At 38.9% G+C, this 19,867-nt stretch overlaps 1 protein-coding gene across 8 annotated transcripts in view; it reads right to left on the bottom strand.

The window, feature by feature from the left end:
• Nucleotides 1-19,867, bottom strand: part of RAF1 (Raf-1 proto-oncogene, serine/threonine kinase) — an 80,275-nt gene that overhangs the window by 22,083 nt on the left and 38,325 nt on the right. For 7 of the 8 annotated variants that reach the window (XM_051627098.1, XM_051627092.1, XM_051627097.1 and 4 more), the window contains 4 exons: nucleotides 11,051-11,107; nucleotides 2,156-2,371; nucleotides 1,185-1,297; nucleotides 70-172 (listed from right to left, as the gene is read on the bottom strand). In XM_051627098.1, the coding sequence (XP_051483058.1) occupies nucleotides 70-172; nucleotides 1,185-1,297; nucleotides 2,156-2,362 (423 nt within the window). In that variant the 5' untranslated portion in view covers nucleotides 2,363-2,371; nucleotides 11,051-11,107. Of the gene's footprint in view, nucleotides 1-69; nucleotides 173-1,184; nucleotides 1,298-2,155; nucleotides 2,372-11,050; nucleotides 11,108-15,632; nucleotides 15,702-19,867 lie in introns of all 8 variants that reach the window. The other variant, XM_051627094.1, reaches the window with a different exon arrangement.

Raw genomic sequence — 19,867 nt, 5'->3', positions numbered from 1 at the left:
CGTTCCTTGACTGAATATGTGAATCAATTGATACAATTTACAACTGAATACAGAAGAGGAAAAGCTTACAAAATTGTGTGTAGTGAGTGGAACATGATCCAGGAAGTCCACTTGCAGCTCCTCTCCAATCAAGGAGGCAGCATCTGTATTCCAATCCAAACGCAGTTTTTTTCTGAAAGAGAAAATGGGAACAACAAAATTACTTGGGAGAGAAGAAGTCTGGCCTGGTCAATGATCTATGTTTTGTGAGTTTTCTTGAGTAACCTGAAAACAAATACAAAAAAGCACAGCTAACCTCTTCTAGGGAGTTACATTTCAGTGTCTTTCACTTTAGAAGCAACTTTGAAAGCTTAGTGATTCAACTCTTTTTCTGCCTACTTTTTGACACGTAAGTCATGTAGATTATTTGAAGTAAGACACCTAGAAGCTGTAATGGAGTCACAGAAATACTCTTATAAACAAAACATAAGAATTATGAATGACAGACTTAGTGACATGAAAGCCATTGTTATGTGCTTCAGCACTACAGTTGCTGGTGACCCCAGAATGGACTCAGTTACATAGAGATGTAAACCCACAAATGACTGAGGCTTAAAAGAGCATTAAGCCCAAGCTTTACGAGGTGTGAAGTTACATACTCCATGAGATACCTTCACTCCCTCAGCTTTTAAAGCAAGCATTTGGTATTTAATAGCAGCATCCCTGGTCCTACAGAAAAAAAAAAAAAAAAGAATATCTGAAGTGAGATTTAAATCCAAACATTGAAAAGTTGTAGAGGAATGTGGAGCCTCCACACTGAGAACACAGAGGAAATGTTCTTTTCAGTTGGCTAAGAATCACTAGCACTGCAGTTCACCAAATACCTCATTTCATCTAGAGTATGACAAAAGCCTCTGTAAGATGCTACAAGCACTTACGTGTACCCTCCCCAATTTTGAGCATTTTTAATATTTAGCTTTAAAACAAAAATAAAATTGTTAACATCCAGGAAGCTGAAGGAGCTGCCCTAGAGGAGGGTAAAGAAAGCAACGTGGAAGTGTTCACAACCAAAACTCTGCTTTAAAAAGCAACTAGGAAGGGGGAGGAAGAAGGCATTACTGCTGCTCTTCTGAAAAAAAACAACCAAACAACAATTTGTACATTCTCTAGTTTAAAGCTTCCCATTTCACATGCCAGACTCTTACCCTTTGGGCTCAGTAAGAAGTCGAAACACAGCACAGCACTCTGGCTGCAGCCCTCTGACTTTAAGTGCCTTCATGAGGCAGTCGTGCAAGGTCATCCCATTCCGCACATTCACCTGCCAAAGAAAACACATATTTAGTCCCTGGCTGCAGCATCTAAGGCATTTTTTTCTCCTCTTCTTTAGAAGCTCCAGAAAAGCTGCACAGCTGCTCACATTTGAAGTTACTAAATAATTACTGGAATGATGCAAGACTGCTGCACCTTCCCATTTCACTCAGCAGGGTTAAGCCCACCAGCCAGGCAGGTGTTCTCTGACATAACCACAACTACTCTGTACTTATGCCAAGGAAGTTTTGAAGCCATTTTGCAACTTTTCAATCTCTTACAATTACTAAGCTTCTTCAAATCAAGGTTTTATGCAGCACTCATACAAGCATGTAGGCTACAAAACTAACAGAAATGCAGGCAAATGGAGTTACCTTAAGTATAGATAGAAAAAGGCTTCATTTAGAATTCAGGGAGCTTTGCATAAGACTACTGTTATACTCAGCTCCAAGAAACCTAAAGGAAGTGTTCCCTTGAGAAGTTTCAATTCAGCTTTAACTACCATACTTCACTGGGGGCATTCAAGTGAAGAAAATGGTGACAGAAACAACTCCATGTTTTACTTCTTACAGGTATCACTGTTGAGGTCAGTCAACTACTGGTGACTTTTAATGTTAAACATGTAAGTAAAGTGCTTGCTCATGTATATAATGGAAAAATAAAGCGCTGAGCTAGAGAAATACAGGTTCTCAAAATACAGATACACTGCTTTCAAAATATGTCCTCCAGAATTAACAACCTGATGACAACATGCTTAATCACGGTAAGAGCTTCTGTGAAGCTTGGCACCTCTCTTACCAGATGCATATCATGGTGTTAGCAATGGGAACAGTACACCACCTCTTACATACAGGTAACACAGACTTACCACCGTGCGCTGCTTGTTGGGCAAGAAGACACGAATAGTATTGCTAGTTTTGGAAGTATCTGATATTTTGCCATCATCAGATGCCCGGCGTTGATAACCAAACTGCTGGACAATTGTAGGTGAAATACAGTTTGGGCCATCAAAGACAGAATCCTTGAGTCCAAAACCATTACTGATGGTCTTCCAAGCTCCCTGAATGTGCTCCATTGATGCGGTCTACGAAACAAAAATTGAGAGTCAAGGAAAGCTGCTATATCCTTTGCTATCACAGAATCGCTGAGGCCGGAAAAGACCTCTGAGATCATCAAGTCCAACCTACGACCTACCACCACCACACAGGCTAGACCATGGCACGAAGTGCTACATCCATTCTTTCCTTAAACACCTCCAGACATGGTGCCTCCACCACTTCCCTGGGCAAGCGGTTGTCTCTCTTCCTGAGACTACAGACCTCAGCCTCTTCTGAAATAATCTGAAAACTGCATTGCCTTCTCTATTCTGACAGGATCAGCTTACACATACATGGCACAGTTCACCCACCATCTGCAAAATGAGCCTGAATCTTGCCATCATCTGACTTTCTGCACATAAAGAGATCATCAGTACTAAACGTGCAATTTCTCCCTCAGAAGCCATTTGCCATCGTGTTCATTTAGATCATCAGTGCCTGAGGGGCCTTCAGAAAGGTGCCTTCAGAAAGGTGCCTAGATGCTAGCTGCAGGCAGAAGAACAGTCCTGTAAGCCAGCTATGGCATGCAAGCATTAGCACAGACTGTACTGTTAAGAAAAAGCAGCCCAACAGGAATTATAATAAAAAGCATTCATTGGAGAAATTCTATTTTTATCAGTGATTTTGTGGCTTTGGTTTGGGTTGTTGGTTTTGGTTGTTTGGGTTTTTTTTTTGGGGGGGGGAGGGTGGCTGTTGGTTTTTTATATATATATTTTTTTAAAGATAGCAAGTTTAATACTGCCAATATACAGCAAAACACACAATATCTTAATAGTATCACAATTTACATAGCATGAAACAGCAAAAATAATTTCTAAATCATCCTCCCACTATGCTCACTTACATTTCAGCATAAACCTCTCCCAGTGCAGGGACATGAACTCCCTGCATACTCCCAAATCAGCACACAGTACTATTTTTGCACACTCAGGGACAAAGATAAAGGCATCAGTGTATTTTTTTTCTCCAGATATTCACAACTTCAACGCAGCTTGAAGTCCAAATTATACTTCAAATGCATCTTATTCAAAACCAAGCAAAAACAAAGTCTGAAACAGTGGTGAAGAGTGAAATCTACTCCTTGCTAAAGTTCCATGTAACTAGATAAATGGCCAAGCTTTCAACAAGAAAAAAATAAATTAAAAAAAAAGGAACAGTGAAAATAAGCATGATGGTTTATTTCCTCTATAAAATTGCTTCCTTCTTTAAACATCTGAGAAACTGATGTTCAGAACTACACAGGGCAAGTACACCTCATCTGCCATGTTAACTGACTGGTTCCAAATAAGTCTTCCTTCAGTGGTTGTGCACACCACCTATATTCCTGATCACCTCTAGGAAAGGTTAAGGAAGTTGTATTGAAGCTACAAAGTCAAAGCAAATTAGTCAGGAAATGCCAAAATGAAGGTATTTCACACAATTCTAATTCCATCTGTTTACAGTAGAGACTTACACTGAAGGAACTACATTGTTCCTCTGAAATCCCCAGCAACTAAACTCAGTACACAATAAATACCACTCACTGACTGAGCACCTACCACTATCTATTCAAGTCTCATTTCATGTGTGGTCCTGTACCTCCACTATTGCAAATTAATTAAACCCCCCAACTACACTTCCTCATGCCCTTTTGTGTAGCACCCATGCCCCCCAAAAAAGAAGCACCTCTTATCCCAAACATTCACATACTTATGTCAGACTGAAGATGACAGAGTTACAGTTGAAAAGCTAAAGAAATAGAACTGATGGAAAAAAGATCTCTACTAGTGTTAAATGTCCATTTCAGGATGCCCAGAAGGATAAACTCTGAATTTCAGAGTGTTTTCACTCACACACAACTCCAAAAAGCCTTAGCTAGATTTATAAGCACTTAACATTGCAACAGACCTAATCCCAGATCTGGCTAGTAGCTGGAGAGGGAACATGGAACAACAAACGTAAAAGGTTTGGTTTCTGTGAAGTACCTACCATTGCATGCAAACTCTGCAGCAGCACTCTGGGCCTCTCACACTCTGCTATAATGGGATTTTCTGGCCAGTTCATGAACATTTCTTTCACTAACAAGTATATCATGACAAGACACATATCCTCTCCTTCCCTGCCACCAATCCTACAGCCATCGGCTCTTCACGTTTGGTTCTTCGAAGTTTCAAAATATTTGAGCACCTCTAAGATTTAAAACTCAAGATACTTGGCATAATTTTTTTGTGTCTACACATAAATGACAACGTTCTTACATTTGATGTAAAAAGAGAACAAGGAATGGGAAGACACAGACATTCTGAAACAAGAAGGGAGATGGGGACATAAATTGGGGAATACAACCCTTAGCATGCAGAAGGAACACACTTTAAGGAGCTACCACTGAAGGGAGAAGATGAGAACTTGCCTCAGATCTGGTCTGGAGTGGATAAAGATGTGCAAGTGGTCTGAGGGTAGAGGGGTAGGGGAGAAAAGAAAGGAAGTTAAAAAGATATTTCAGTCCATATGCATTGTCCTACTGCCAGGGACCAGAGAGGGGACAAAAAAGTTATGGACAGTTCCAACAACCATATTAGGCATATGGACAGCTAAAAGACTAACTAGTTGTATGGTAACAATAAAAACAGAGTGGAGATATTAGACAAGAGGGGAAAGAGGAAACCCAGAGAGCTTGTTCTTTTTCCTCCTCTTAAGCTACCCACTATACGGAACCTACTGTGCGTCATTCAGGGTTAGACATGAGACAAAACAAGAAGAGGGGCTCCACTGGATTTCTCTGCTGAATAAGTTGAGATAAGGAGTAGTGAGGCAACCATCTAAACCTCCTTGTTGTCACTGCTGACATAAGCTGGCAACACCCTAACGTTACAGCCTCTATATTTAACATTTTGACACGCTGCCAGCATTTCCTGAAAAATGCAAGAGAAAACAGGAAACTCAAGCTTGCACCTTGACAAAAGCTAAGTTTCACATCTAAAACCCTACTTTCCTGCTCTGACCAAACTCTCTTGTCCAAATATGAAAGGCCTACAGCACACTAGAGAACAGCCTATTAGAGAAGATCACAGCACACCTTGAGGCTGTTGTACACAGAGTCAGAAAAAGACAAAGTCAGCAACTGCTGTCAGCCTTCTGTATCTCTGATTATGCATCTGCATCCTTCTCCTTCCTAGGATCTTTGCCTCAAGTAAGTGCTCAATATTCTCAAGGCTGCGTCTGTTTGGCCTAATCCTCTCTCCCAGCAAGGCCCTGCTCTCTTGTCATTTTGGTCATGGTTTAGGCTGCAACTGATGATTGTGTCCCTGGCAGCTTGGATACCCTCATAGATGTTGAGAGTTCTTTTTCTAGAAAAGAACTTCCTCACCTCAGGCAGGCAAAGTTAAAACGTGCCATCCTCAGGTCTCCTTCCTGCCTAAACTGAAGGCTATGGGTTCTACTCACACACTTTAAGGAGACACCACTGAAGGGAGAAGATGAGAACTTGCCTCAGATCTGGTCTGGAGTGGATAAAGACGAGCAAGCAGTCTGAGGGTAGAGGGGTAGGGGAGAAAAAAAAGGAAGTTAAAAAGATACTTCAAGTCTTCTGGAGAGAGGAAAATTTGCTAAACCTGCTCTTGGCATCTATGGTACAAGGGCAAGCAGTTGGTAAGGTGGAGTTGTTGAAGAAACTAGTTATCAATTGTCCTGCTGCTGACTTTTGCAACTGTTTAGAGGCAACCCCCATATGGGATGACAGAAGGCTCCAGCTCCTCAGAAATACCTGTTGACTCTCAGGCCAAGAGGATTCTGATACTGCATGAGCACCCATTGAACATGTTCAGTTCTCAAACCTAGTCACTGTTCTTATTTCAAATTATTATCAAGGAAGATTAGAGACAGTAGTAATAAAAGCTGCCTCTTAAGAAGGAACTTACGAAGTATTTACACCTTTCCCCAACACTCCAGTGTCAAGAAAGCTAGCTTAAAAAAGCAAAACAAAAAACCACTCACTTTGCACTTAAACATCTCATTGCATACATAGATATGAGGTAAGAGAATCAGAACAGCAACTACTTGACCAGCTCTCAACTGACAAAAAAAATGTAATCACACAACATGATACTGCACACACATGATTCCCAGTGCGTACCCTGAGGGCAGAAGGAAGCCCAACAGAAGTCAACAGACACACACTGCACTGGGACAAGGCAGCTGCATTTCTGGCCACCTTAACAAATAAGGGTGCACAGCACAGCTTACCTTTCAGAGGCCTGTGCCCTAGTATTGATTTGTTTATTCATTTTGGGTCTTTTGCTCCAACCAATATTTGATGAAAGTCATTTTAACTGAAACCAGATTGATTTTCTCCAACTCTCCCGAGATCCACACCAATTCACTCCAGTGAAAAGATGGCCTGACATCCTGCAACTCTCCACTTCCATGACAATTACTTCAAGCAGCTTGTCTACAACTGAAAAACTAAAACAAAAAGCAGCTTTCAAAGAATATTTTAAGATAGTAAAGTATGAGCGTATCAGTCCTCCTGTAGATCCAGGACTATTGGGAAACCAATACTGACTTGTTTCATATTTAACATTCAACTTGAGCAGAAAAAAACCCTCATACTCCACCTCTGCCAGGTACACTGCATGCTGCTAAGACTGCACTTTTAATTAGTACTTTTTGCATAGGTTACAGATTTTGAACAGGGATTTGAACAGGGATTAAAACTAAGTGCACAAAATAGCTATGCAATGTGCACACCTGACAGCAACGATTTCCTAGAGACCCTTCACTCATATTCATTCCTCTGGATCTACTCAGATCAAAAACTCACTCATTCATATGTTACTGTAACTTTTTCCATGGCTAGAAAAAAGCGTTTAGTCTGAAGTGTGTTAACAATGTCACAGAATCACAGAATCCTAGGGGTTGGAAGGGACCTGGAAAGATCATCTAGTCCAATGTATCTCCCTTGAGGAATACTGAAACTGGTAATAGCAAAGCCTGTAAGTTTGCAGGATTCTAAAGTCCTCAGTTTAGAGTTTAGATGCCTTGCCCTCTATTTCTGAAACAAACACCAAAAGCTCTTAAAGAAAATGTAAATACAAGTTGCTCCTACCAACACATATGCTATTTTTAACCACATGAGCAATTAATGGTCACACTTACATTTAATGAAATACATACACAGAGGCAAAGCACCACAGAACAATACCCAGCATCCATTTCAAAATGAACACTTTTGTTAGAAAATACAAGCTTTAGAAGTTGCTTATATGAGAAGTTTTCATCTACCACAAAAAGAACAATAATACATTTAACTGTGGTCTTTTCTCAGTTCCCCTGCCACAGTAATTCTCAGTTGATTTTATATTGCATGGGTGACCAGTTGTCTGGGGGGAAAAAAAAGAAACCCACACCAAACAAGTATCCATTGTGACATACAGCAATATTTTTTAAAAGTAGCTTTCCATAGCAGCAGAAGATAAACAGGGACTCATTACTCTATTAACACATAAAGCTGTGATTGATGTAAATATAAATGCAAGGCATGAGCTGGGATCAGGCCAACAACCCAAGCTGATTTGTCACACATCTACAAGGTTGGGGTTTTTCCTTCAAATGTCCTTTATTGTAAGAGTCTGATGCCAAGAAGCAAGATCCCCCCAACAGAACTGAGAAAAAAGAACATCAAAAAGTAACAGGAAGAAATGTTGTTGTTCAGGAAAAAAACCCCAAACAACAAAAGCCACAAAGAACAGCACTGAAAGATTACATATGATTTCTGCCTCAGTTGTTCTGGTCTTAAAAGTTATCTTCTCTCCCCTTTTTCTCTGTTTCTCTGAACCATTTCTTTCTTAGTTCCTACTTCAGCCATGATGCTGCTAATGTAACTTGAAAATCTTAAGGACAAAAGTAATATTGGTTTTCCAACGATTGGGCTCTACAGGAAGGAGGGCAACTCTCAGTCTGATGCACTTTCTGATTGATTAATCCTCTGCAAGATTAATACCCTTCTCTATTGAAGAGTAACTTTCAAAAGTACAACTTTGGTTAATAAGCATAAAACAAATCATACCGCTTGGCTGTGTTAGGTTGTGCTTTGGGTTCTGGTTTGCAGGTATTTGTCACCAAAACTACCTGCACCTTTGGCTGCTCTGTGCCTGCTCTCCTCTAGAACAGCTCCAGCCTCCTTTTCCTAACCAATTTTTAGGAAGATCTCTTCGGTTTGTCCTTTCCACACGGATCATTCCCATGGCTGTGACCCATTTCTTTCCGCATTCAATTTCTGTCAAGTTCCAATGCAGAGCTCTACAAGTTTCCTTATAAAACCTGAATTCCTTAATTAGAGCAACAGAAGCACTGGACATGCTGCTTGTATCTAAAACAGCAAAAAGGCATCTAGAATCCATATTCTTCCCTTTCCCAAAACAAAAAAGCAGTCCCAGGTAAAAAAAAAATAATAAAAAAAAATCAGCAGTTGTTTCCAAGCACTCAATCAGAACTTTTAAAAATGTTAGTGAAGCACTGCTGCTAAATTTATATAGATTCACAAAAAAGTTTATAAAATTGCTATTTAAACAGCTATGAAAGGAAAAGGCAAGCAAGGAAAGTATACAAATTTTGCACATACATTTTGTTTGAGTTTTCCTAACAAAGCACCGGAACTCTATGTCATGCACTAAAACCACCACTGTTTTTAGTATATAATTGATATTTTTTTAGTATATATAATTTATATATTGTAGTATGTAATCTATATTTTTTATCTTATAATCAAAATTTATAAATATTGAGAGGTGGTCACTAATGTTTTAAATGCATTCTTTAAAATTATGAAGACTACTAAAGCTGACACGATAGTTCAGGCATCATTTCTTAATGTGGTGCAATTCAAATGCATTACTAGAAATAAAAAGCATACTGACCAGCTCTCCTACCCAACTGTATCAGAACCACACTACACGACACTCTCATAACCCTTAGACTTCTTGTTTCTTCACCATAATGTTAGACTCTTCACAGCAGAACGCTCCAAAGAAGGATTCACAAGCAAGTAATTTTGGACAAGCATTTTTTTCCACAAGTCTTTCCATGAACTGCACATACATTCTCAGACATGTGCCTATTTGCATTCTGAACTTGCTCATGCTTGAATAGTTTCAAGTATGGATGAAAGCCCCAAACTGTGTTTACAGTTGCCTGGAACTCATCCACTTTACAGCAAGGATAAAAAAGTTACTCAAATGTCAGCAATCCACTAAATGCCTTTCCCACACAAGTTTTCAAGGATTAAACAAAAGTGACTGAGAATCTCAGCACAAAGAATTGCTGGCTCTGTCCTCCCTCAGCTGCATGTAGTAAATTAAGTAACACTGAGGGTACCACCACTCAAAATGTACCAGCTTTAAACCAACCTCAGTTTTGTTGAAAAGCAACATGGCTTGAGATTAGGTTATCCAAGTGACTGCTGGGAGCTGCTAGTTAGGCAGGCTGAATGTACAGTTCAGACACACCACATAACTGCTAAAATACCATGGCAAAATACCAGACAATGAGAGATTATCTGAAGGGTCAGACAGACTAGGGTGCAGTGATCCAGCTAATTCAAGTGTTAGGTGTTCTCTGCACTCACCCAGGGCAGCTTTAAATGAATAGTTTTAGTTTATGAAATATGGGCTCTGTGCCAGAGCCAGCAGTGCCACCAGGAGGTCAATTCTGCAGCTCCAAGACTGTACAGATCAAGGTGAGGGGAGCAGCAGGGAACAGGGGCAATAGCACCAAGGAAGGTTTGCAAGGGATCTTGAGGTGTTTTTCTGTGAGAAGACAGAACAACTGAATCTCCCTTATATTTACGATAAAGTGCACCTGGGAACAGTGGAACATATAAATTTGCAATATGAATGAAACTGACATGATACTACTTGAGTATTTTAGTTACAAAACATCTGGACAGCTCTACTGCTTTATTTTATTGTTTCCTATGCATTGGTATTTGTAATGAAGCCTGTATAAAATGGCAAATAAAAACTAAACGTAATTAGAGAATAAAGAACATATAGAAGCAAAAGCACTTAAGACTGTATCAAATACTGAGTGCCTCCAAAAATAAATTATGCTCCATTTTAACTCTATCTCACATTATCTTCCTAAATACATCTGTGAAACTACAGTTCTGGTTTGAGTGGGCCTTTATTTATTTAACAAAGGGACACTTTTTGTTTCAGAGGTCCAATCTCAAAAGCAAAAAAAACTCCAACAAACCAAAACAACCAAAAACCCAACCACTAGTTGTAAGATGTCACAGACATGATTTACATTAGGTCTGGATTATTCACAACAGTTGTGTGGAAAGACAAATGCTATTTGTAGAAGACAGGCAAATATCAAGATCTGAAGTTCTAAACTGAGGAAGGTCTTTCCCCCTGCAAAGTAAATATCCAAGCAGACTGGCTAGAGGAGGAGCTTAAGTTAAACACACATTTCTGATAAAGCAAACACTGAAACAACTGTAGGCATCATACCAGTTTTGGGGAATTTCTCATAAACAAAAGGTACATTTTAACAGCAATGAAGGAATGCAAGCACAGAGCTCAGCTGTGCTGAATTTCTCTTCCCCCAGGAAAGATCCAGCGACCTCAGAACAAAAAATGGGGCAGTGCAAGGAGAAGTGAAAGATAACCAGAGACAGTGACTTATACCTTTAGCTTTTCTTTTAAGTGAATGAAGTCCTATGACAAAAGGCTGAAGGACATCATCTGTGGAAGGAAACAAAAACAGAAGATATTTACTATTTTAATAGACAACATTATACACACGCACAACACAGCAAATTAATTAAAAAATATTTTGTGAATTACATCAATAGTAGAGTTAACTGATCATCTTTCTACTGTTAGTTTTCAGGGCCTTCTAGCCTTTCACCATTTTATGCAACATTTCAGTATCATGAGATGCACTGTGTAAGGCCAGACTGCATGACAAGTACCCCCACATAATCTCATTCTTATTTAAGAACATAAAAATCTCTTGCAGCTGAAAACTCCTTAAGGTAAAAATTAAGTATGAGCTGAATACTTTCTTCTCAGATATCAGTTCCTTCCTTACACACAGCAACACCTTGCTGACTCACAAATGTTATGACAAGTCTTGGATGCAAAACAAACAAGCAAAAAAGTACTAAGAAGCTAAACTTCTGAAGGCTACTGAAGCTTGCACGTAAGCACCACCTCTAAAAGCAAGAATTCCTAGGGTAGCTGAAGAATTCTTGATTAAAATATTGGAACCTCAGGTTAATTAGAAAGAAGAGTAAGTCAAATATACACAACTATTCACTAGATAGTAAATGGTAAAATGCTTTCTTACTCGAGGTTCCCATCCTAATTAGCAATTCCTAAAACAATCCCATGGAGAGATGATTAGAGAAGGCAAAGGCAGTCACTGAGGCTGGAAGGCACCTGTTGATTGCTGTGTTCAAACCCCTGCTCAAGCACGGTCAGCTAAAGCAGCTGCTGAGGACCACAGCAGTTGGGTTTTGGGCATCTCCACAAACACACAATGCACAGTCCCTCTGTGCAACCTGTTAAAACATTTGACCACCCTCACAGTAAAAAAAAAAAAAAAAAAAAAGTGCTTTCTTGTGTTCAGATAGAGATTAATGTGCTTTGATTTGTGTTTATTGCCCCTTGTACAGTCACTAGATACTAGTGAGAACTCTGGGTTGTTCCTCCTGTATTTATACACACTGATGGGATCCCCTGCAAGCTCTCTCTTCTCCAGGCTGAACAGCCCCAGCTTTCTCAAGTCTTTTATTACATGAACTACAAGAAAGTACACGTAGAAACATTCAAGAAGTGATCTAATATTGCTAGTTCACTTTTGTTTAGAAGCATCATCTCTCCTGGCTTGAGCAGGTAAGGGGAAAAAAAGCTGCAACAATTTTACCCAAGCCAGCAAACTCCCAAAGACTAAAAAGAAATCAGAAGAAAGCTTTGGGATCTCCACCTTGAGCCACTTGGTCATTTAAGATATACTTACCCCGTTATCCAACTTGCAACTCTATAGCAAACATTTAGGAATGTGGCATATAAAATATCGTGAATATGGTTTCCATCATGGATAAAGGTAACCAGGGAGACTGGGGAGAGGGAAGAAGGAATTCACACACCAGAGAAAAAGCCCAGATACTCAGTTTTAACTAAAGACAGCCAGTGAGAAATAATGACATGTTCAAAAAATAATCCACACTTAATCAAGGGGGAGGAGGTGTTGTTTATTTATTTTCAACAGATTGCATTACTAAGGAATAAGGTGTGGAAAGTGATGTGATCAGAAAGTATGTGGAGGCTAGAAGCAGAGAAAAACAGGGAAAATCAAGACCACTGTAAGAACGATGAGAATAAGCAGGTGGTCAGAGAAAGACATTCTCACAAGAACCAATAGTCATATACCCCCATGGTGCAGAAGGGGAAAGTGTTACATTTTTATTTAAAAGCAGCAAGGCCGACAATTAGCAAACTGATAAAAACAAGAATAGTTACGATCCTCGCATTTAGCTAAGAGGTTGAGAAATTTGTGAAGTCTGGTTCCTGAGGAAAAGCAGAGCTAGAAACTGAGCTGAAAACAGAGCGGGACAAATTTTAAGAAAATTCATCCAGTCACTATGGTGGAAAATGTTACATTACAAAGAGGAGAGCAAACTGATGGTACAGGTAGAGGTTTCATAGAGTGAAAATATAAACCATCTTTTTTGTAAAACCAGCCAGAAGGGAAAGGCATCTCCCATACAAAACAAGAAGAGAAAGCATAGCATAAAACAAGTGATGGGTGAAGAGCAGGTACAATAATTCTGCTTGCAACCAAAGTAATGGCTGTAAGGGACTAAAAACCGTGTCTTTTTCCTGACAGGTAAGAGGTGCACAGAACCCAAAAATCATGAAGTACATTTGCTAACAGAACTGTCAACAAAGAGGGTTTAAGAAGCAAGTGAGTTGACAAAAATACCAGCTGTTACAGCAGATGTGAGACTCCACGAAACCTGAGAAGCAGAATTGTTCACCTAAGACAATGGCAAAACTAAGGGAGAAGAAAATGACTCTGTACTGAAGGAAGTTTGCCTACTTGCAGGATTTCCACCTGAGACACTCCACAGTGCAAGAGAAGGAGCAAGGCAAGCAGGTGTTCTGAAAGGGGAATGCTGAACTCCCACAAGTTGACCACTGCAGAGTCAAACCATTGCTTTGGAAAAATAAAAAATTCTACTACAAATACACCCTGAATTGCACAAATAGCCAGAACAAGAATTTGAAACGGTTTTTAAATGATAGGCTTGCATTTGAGGGTTATAAAGTCACTTTTGAATGAGATGCTGACTGTTTGAGAAAAGATACCTGGACGATATTGTATTTAAGCTTAGGTCATCACAAAGGTTAGACATTCCAGCACTGTCATTCAGACAGGATATCCTCTATCTGAAACTTCAGCTGAACCCCATGGTTGCACTGCTATGGCATTCTTGCTGTTTCCTCTAGTTTTCACTGCAGTCAGTTTGGTAGACACAGCACTCTGTCACTGGCAGTGCTAAAGATCTCTTCCCAGAAAACAAAAATATTAAATTCATTTTCTATTATGTGAAGGAACAATTAACTTAAAATTCCATGAAAACCAGCAAAGCTTTTTAGGAGTTATGACAAAAACCTCCCACTATACCAACTCTTGGGTTACACTGTTAATTCCCTGTCCTAAAAAAATCACATTGCCTATTTAAAGAAACTCAGAAAGACAAAACACTCAACATACAAAGGAAACCAAGATTTAAAATAAAAACCTTCTGCCGTACATAAAACATGCAAACAAAAGTGAAAGAATCTCTCAGTTTCAGCAGCAGTGTTATTTGTGATGATGGAAGAAGTATTTTCAGACGTAAGACAATTCTAGGATCAGTCTGCCCAGTAATTTTATTGAAAATTTTCTGCAGAGCATACAGCACTTCTGTAAAACAAAATAATTCCAGGTACTGTCCTGTAATGTAACATCACAAGGGCAGATCTTACTGGAATAGGTAAAAATAGCACTAGTGAACATGCCAAAGGAGAGTCTTTCCAGTATATGGCCAGTGCTTAGATTGCAACATCAGCTGGCTCTCTTTTTATAACCTCTTGATTGCCAGTGAACAAGCTACACAGTCAACTTAAAAGGTTTCAGAAATCTAAGAATAAGCTCTGGAACTCACTTTCAGCTGAAATCAATCCACTGTATCACTCTGACATGAACACTTTGTTCCAGCATGCTATTATTGCTTTGTAAGCTTTATACTTGCTTCTAAAGCATTTAACACAGAAGAATGATGTAATTCAGAATACAGTTTATTTTTTTGTTAAATGTCAGCATAAAATTAGAGACTTGTACACTTTGTTGTTTCTTTTGGCTGCCACACGCTCTGGAAGCTACTTAACTTTACTAACATTCTCTTGCAGCCACACATGTGCCAACTCCAATTAACCCATTTTGGCCCATTTCTGCAACCCTTCAACTCCAACCACCCTGGAACAACCACTCCCTAGCACCTGAACTCTGGATGGGATTTTTTTTTTTTCCATGTTTCCACATAAAGATAACAACTGTCACAATACAAACACTTAAAACTGTCAGACCAGTGATCAAACTGAGACAGAAAGGTTGTTTTGGCAGAAGAAATTCATGCTTCATAGCCAGCAGCTTGACTTACAGATGACTGAAATTGCTTAGCTTTCTAATTAGGTACACAAGGGAAACCAGTAACCTCCCATCTTCCACACCACAAACAGGTTTCTGCCTGCTCATGCCTACAGATTGGTATTGATTGGACATGGCTTTCAAGAGTTATTGGAGTCAGGGAGGGAAAAGAAACCTATGAAAAAGCAAGACATCCCTTAGCTTGCACAATTACTATTAAATTTTTCCCCTTGGTCTAAGAAAAACTGAATAATTGTCAACTTACTTAATTATCAAGTTTAAAAGTGCTGCCATCATCAAAAATGTGTTTCTTATTTGCACACAGTGACCCCATACTCTGTGTCTATATGAAGAAATATACATAGGTCTCATGCAAATTCAAAAGCAGAGTTTAGACACATTTGCTATGCTCAATGCATGAGTTTTACAATACAGATTTGTTTTTTTAAATCAGAGATGTGCCCAAATAAAGAACTCATTTAAAAAAAAAATAAATTATTTTAATGGGCTCATGAAGTAGATTAGAATTAAAATTCTGCCAGAAATTATCTAAATCAGAAAAATATTTACCTTGGCATTAGCAATTGCTAGGTGAATTCTGAACTTCTTGAATTTAAAAAAAAGGTTTTCTTCTAGAATCTGAAATTGGAGTCATATCCTAGATTAGCTTTCACTTGGAACAAAATTTCTAAAAGTTTAAAAAAAAAATAAAGTTGTTACTCTATATCAAATACACTTTTTCCACTGGAAGTCAGAGAAGTAACTACAGGCTTTTTCATCCCCACATTAAGTGGAATTAAAATAAATTTTGCTTTTTTTTTTTCTTTATAAGGAATTGATAAAAATCTTTTCTATGCTAATCATTAGGGAATAGCATACCTAGCTTTTTTTGGTTGGTTGGTTTTGGTAGCAATCAATTGGGAATTTAAAAACACAAATACATTTTTTCTTCCCAGCAACTTTTCTACCACTGAAGCTTCTAGTCTAATGGTTCTCCCTACATTTTTTCTATGACTTTGCAGGACTATCCCATTGTGTCCCTACATTTCTGTCACAATTTCATGTGAATGAAAGGGAGCACACATATCTTCACCCATTTCACTCATGCTTCCTTCTGTTTCAACAAGGAACTCGTCTGGAAAATCTCACACATAGTTTTATCTACACAGGGAAACATAAAGAATAAAGCAAAACGGATTGTTTGTCCAAAAAGCAGTCACAGTGCAGGAGACACACTTCATCTCTTCCACAGGTAGTAAGAGAGAAAAAAGAGAGCAGTGCCATCAAGACCACTCCAGAACATACTGAAAGCTTGACCAGACTTTGAGCAAACACTGTTCAGTGATTGAGAAGAAAGTGGAAAAAACAAAAACTAGCTGGAATTACTGACAGGCTTGACAGGGACATATGGAAGCCAATGAATAGCAAAATGAAAAATACAGAAAAATAAAAAGGAAGACTAGTCTAGTTTCTCAGTTTATACCTAGACCTTAGCCCTACAAAGGCATTAAAGACATCTTTCTTCTAACTGTGCACTACCTTGCACCTCCCTCTTTCTAGTCTCTCCAGCTTGGTGTTCCTAAATCACTCATCTTCAGAACTCTAGCTTGCTCTGCAGTGAAAAAATTTATGTAACAGAAGACTATAATGGGGGCTCTGAGCCACTTTTTAAGTCTAAGCATCTGAGCCAACTTTAATTAATATGGTTAACCCCATGCCACACCCAGCTGCAAGCTAGTGAAGCAACCTCCCTCTAGCTTCTGAACTAAAAATACACAAGATGTCTCAACTGCTTTTAACCGATACTACGTCTTTCAATTGGAATGTCAGATTAATTAACACCCTTTTGCCAGCTGTTTGTCAGAAATGAAATATTTTAGGGTCAAACCAATAGCAAGCATGCAACGTAAGCTGCAATCTGCAATGAAGCAAAATAGTGCAGCAGTAGAAGAAAACAGGCAGCACCTTAATCAGCTCAACATCTGCAGAGAGCCACAACACAGCAAGTGAAACGATTCCACGGAGCAATGAAACTGAGAACAACAACAACATAAAAAGGGGCTTCTATCAGAAGAGCTGGAGATACAGGTCCCATCTACAGATTGTCAGATAGTGTGAAGGAAACAAGGCAGAGTCACTTACACACCCACCACATGCACAGATCATTTGCAAGGCAATTCTAAAACTCTTTTGCCTGAAGTTAAAGCCAGTCAGCTTTGATTTAACTGTGCCACTGCTTTGCTGCCTTTATGCAAGTGTGCAGCCAACGTTTGGAACATGCACAGAAGACATAGCAGAACACAGACACCTCTGCAAACAAACCCAATGACCTGCATTTGCCACCTTATTGTCCAATTCGAATCCAGAGCTTCTGCATTTAAATCTTAGCTCTAACAAGCCTGGCATGCCTCATACGTAAGCAAAAATCTCTGGAAAACAATTCAATCACACTGACTATGTCACTTAAAGCCCTGAAAAAAATATACTCACTTATGTAAACATTCTATTTATGAATTAAGTGTTGTAATTCTTAGCTCTGAAGTCTATCAAGAAAATCCTTTACTCGTTTACAAGTTACTCAAGAACAATGCTTTGTTTATCCTCATCTACTGCATGCACTGCAGCATTTCAGTACACAAGATGACCATTTTCAATTAAAATGTAAAAGGTCAGTACAGATTGCTGCAATAAAACCAACTTCGTGTGAAACAGATGACATTTATAGTACAAACACAAAATTCATGTCACTGCAGGAATAAACGTGCACCAGCTGCTTTCCAAAGCTAAACTGTCGTTTACAAAAAATAGTGTAGGCAGCAAGAGCCAACAGAGCACTGAGAATTATTCACAGAACCTTGTCTGAAACAGACTTGCTTTTCAGAAAATCTAGGAACATCACTTACCCAAACAGAATACCACACATAGCAAATTGTGTCTACTTCATGCTGTCTCAAAACTCGTGAGCTAATGCATGCTGGTTGCTAATTTGTTACTTTGTCATAAAACTAACATTTTTACCTGATTTCCCAGTGTTACATCAGCTCCTTGCTCGTTGCTAATTTGCTAATTTGTCATAAAACTAGCATTTTTACCTGATTTCCCAGTGTTACATCAAGTCTCTTCTCAGTTTTTTGCAAGGGTTTTGCATCAGCAATTACACCAAATCAATCAAAACAGTACAATGCAGAAGTAAATGTCTGCTTGTCTGCAAATTAAACATGTGAAACTTACTGAAATTGTTCTTAAATTACTATGCTTCAAATTTTAATTAAATCACAAGTTTTAATCTTGCTTTGTCTCTTTTTGTTACTTCCCCAAATAAAAGTAAGTTTGACCTATGCAATTGATGTTTTTACAAGAAACAGCACGCTCACCTGTATTCTCTTTGCACAGTTACTCAGCCTTCAGATTTTTACATGTTTAAGTTACAAGACGGACCAAGAACTTATTTATTCCAAAGCAATCATCCTTTTCAACTATTCATTTGCTGCAAGTTGAATTTGCATGGTAATTCTGGAGATTCAGCTACTCAAAACCATGTTACCCTTGTTTCCTAGGCAACTGGTCTTCTGCGACCCTGTCACCCAACTGTCCATCTGCCTCTCCTCCAGCAGCCCTTGGACATACTAGCTTATTTCAACTAAACAGTTGGGTAAGGGCATCAAGAATCTGGAATTCACACAAGAGTATGGAACAATCCTTTGCTGTCCTGGACCCTTCATCAGCCGGGGCACGCAGCACCAACCTGAGGACACTAAACCAGGAACAAATCTTCCCTCTGGCCTAATTGGGAGGCCAAGAAGGTAGAGAAGAATGTAAGAACCAAGAGAGAGGAGGAGGAGAAAAAATCTGGAGGGTGTTTAAATAAAACAGCAATAGTAGAGATGGAGAAGCAAGGGGTGCCAGGGGTACTAAAGATATGTGGCCAAGGGAATGACTGAAGGTATCTTAGAAGAGCAAGACCGTATGTTTGCAGCAGGGAGGATGAGACCCAAACATCTGTACTGAACTAGCCTTTGTTAAGTCCATTTGCTCTCACAACTTCATTAGGAATACAAAAATAATATAAACATTCTGTACCCATAACACAAAAGTGCATTTATCAGCATAACTCCTGCATTAGAAACTAACTGATTTTAGACTTATTAGCAATTCAAACTAACAGCTTTTGCTTTCCATCCCCTACAAAAGTGTTAGGACCAACGGCTCTCATCATCTCAACATAATTTGTTTTCAAAGACAGAAAACAAAGAAAATTTGGTTTTTTCCTCAACTCCAGGTTTCCCAAAAGTGAAGGAGCCAAATAAATAAACTGGGGGGAGGAGGGGAACATAAGTCCCAGAAGAAACTAGTGCTGATTTAGCCTACAAAGAAGCGCTGACCAATGATTTCCGTGGGTCATGTTCGTGGTTTATAAAAGATTAGTTATTTTAATAAATTGTAGTAAGTTTAGGCCCTGAGACAGCAGTAACTTAATATGTCATTTGAATAGCTTTAGTTGTTGTGAAATAATAAAAAATGAAAAATGTTATGTATACACCAATGGCATTCAACAGAAAAAGTTCTGTATCTTCTTTGGAGAAAAACAGGTATTTTCTCTGCTACTTCCAGATTTTCTTTCAAAGCAGGTTAGTCAGCAGTGTTGCACAATAAGTTGTCCAGTCCTGAAGATATTAAATATGGCAACAAACCAGAAGAAAAACACATTCCAGATTTCTGAAAGCACCACTGCCCCAACCCAAGTAAGCCAGTTCACATCTGATTTAATAATCTAAGATTAAATTGCTTACTATATTAATCACTCA

This window comes from Apus apus, chromosome 9 (assembly GCF_020740795.1).
Source record: "Apus apus isolate bApuApu2 chromosome 9, bApuApu2.pri.cur, whole genome shotgun sequence".
NCBI lineage: Eukaryota > Metazoa > Chordata > Aves > Apodiformes > Apodidae > Apus > Apus apus.
The sequence above is the reverse complement of the archived record's forward strand: the minus strand, read 5'-3'. Positions and strand labels throughout refer to the sequence as shown.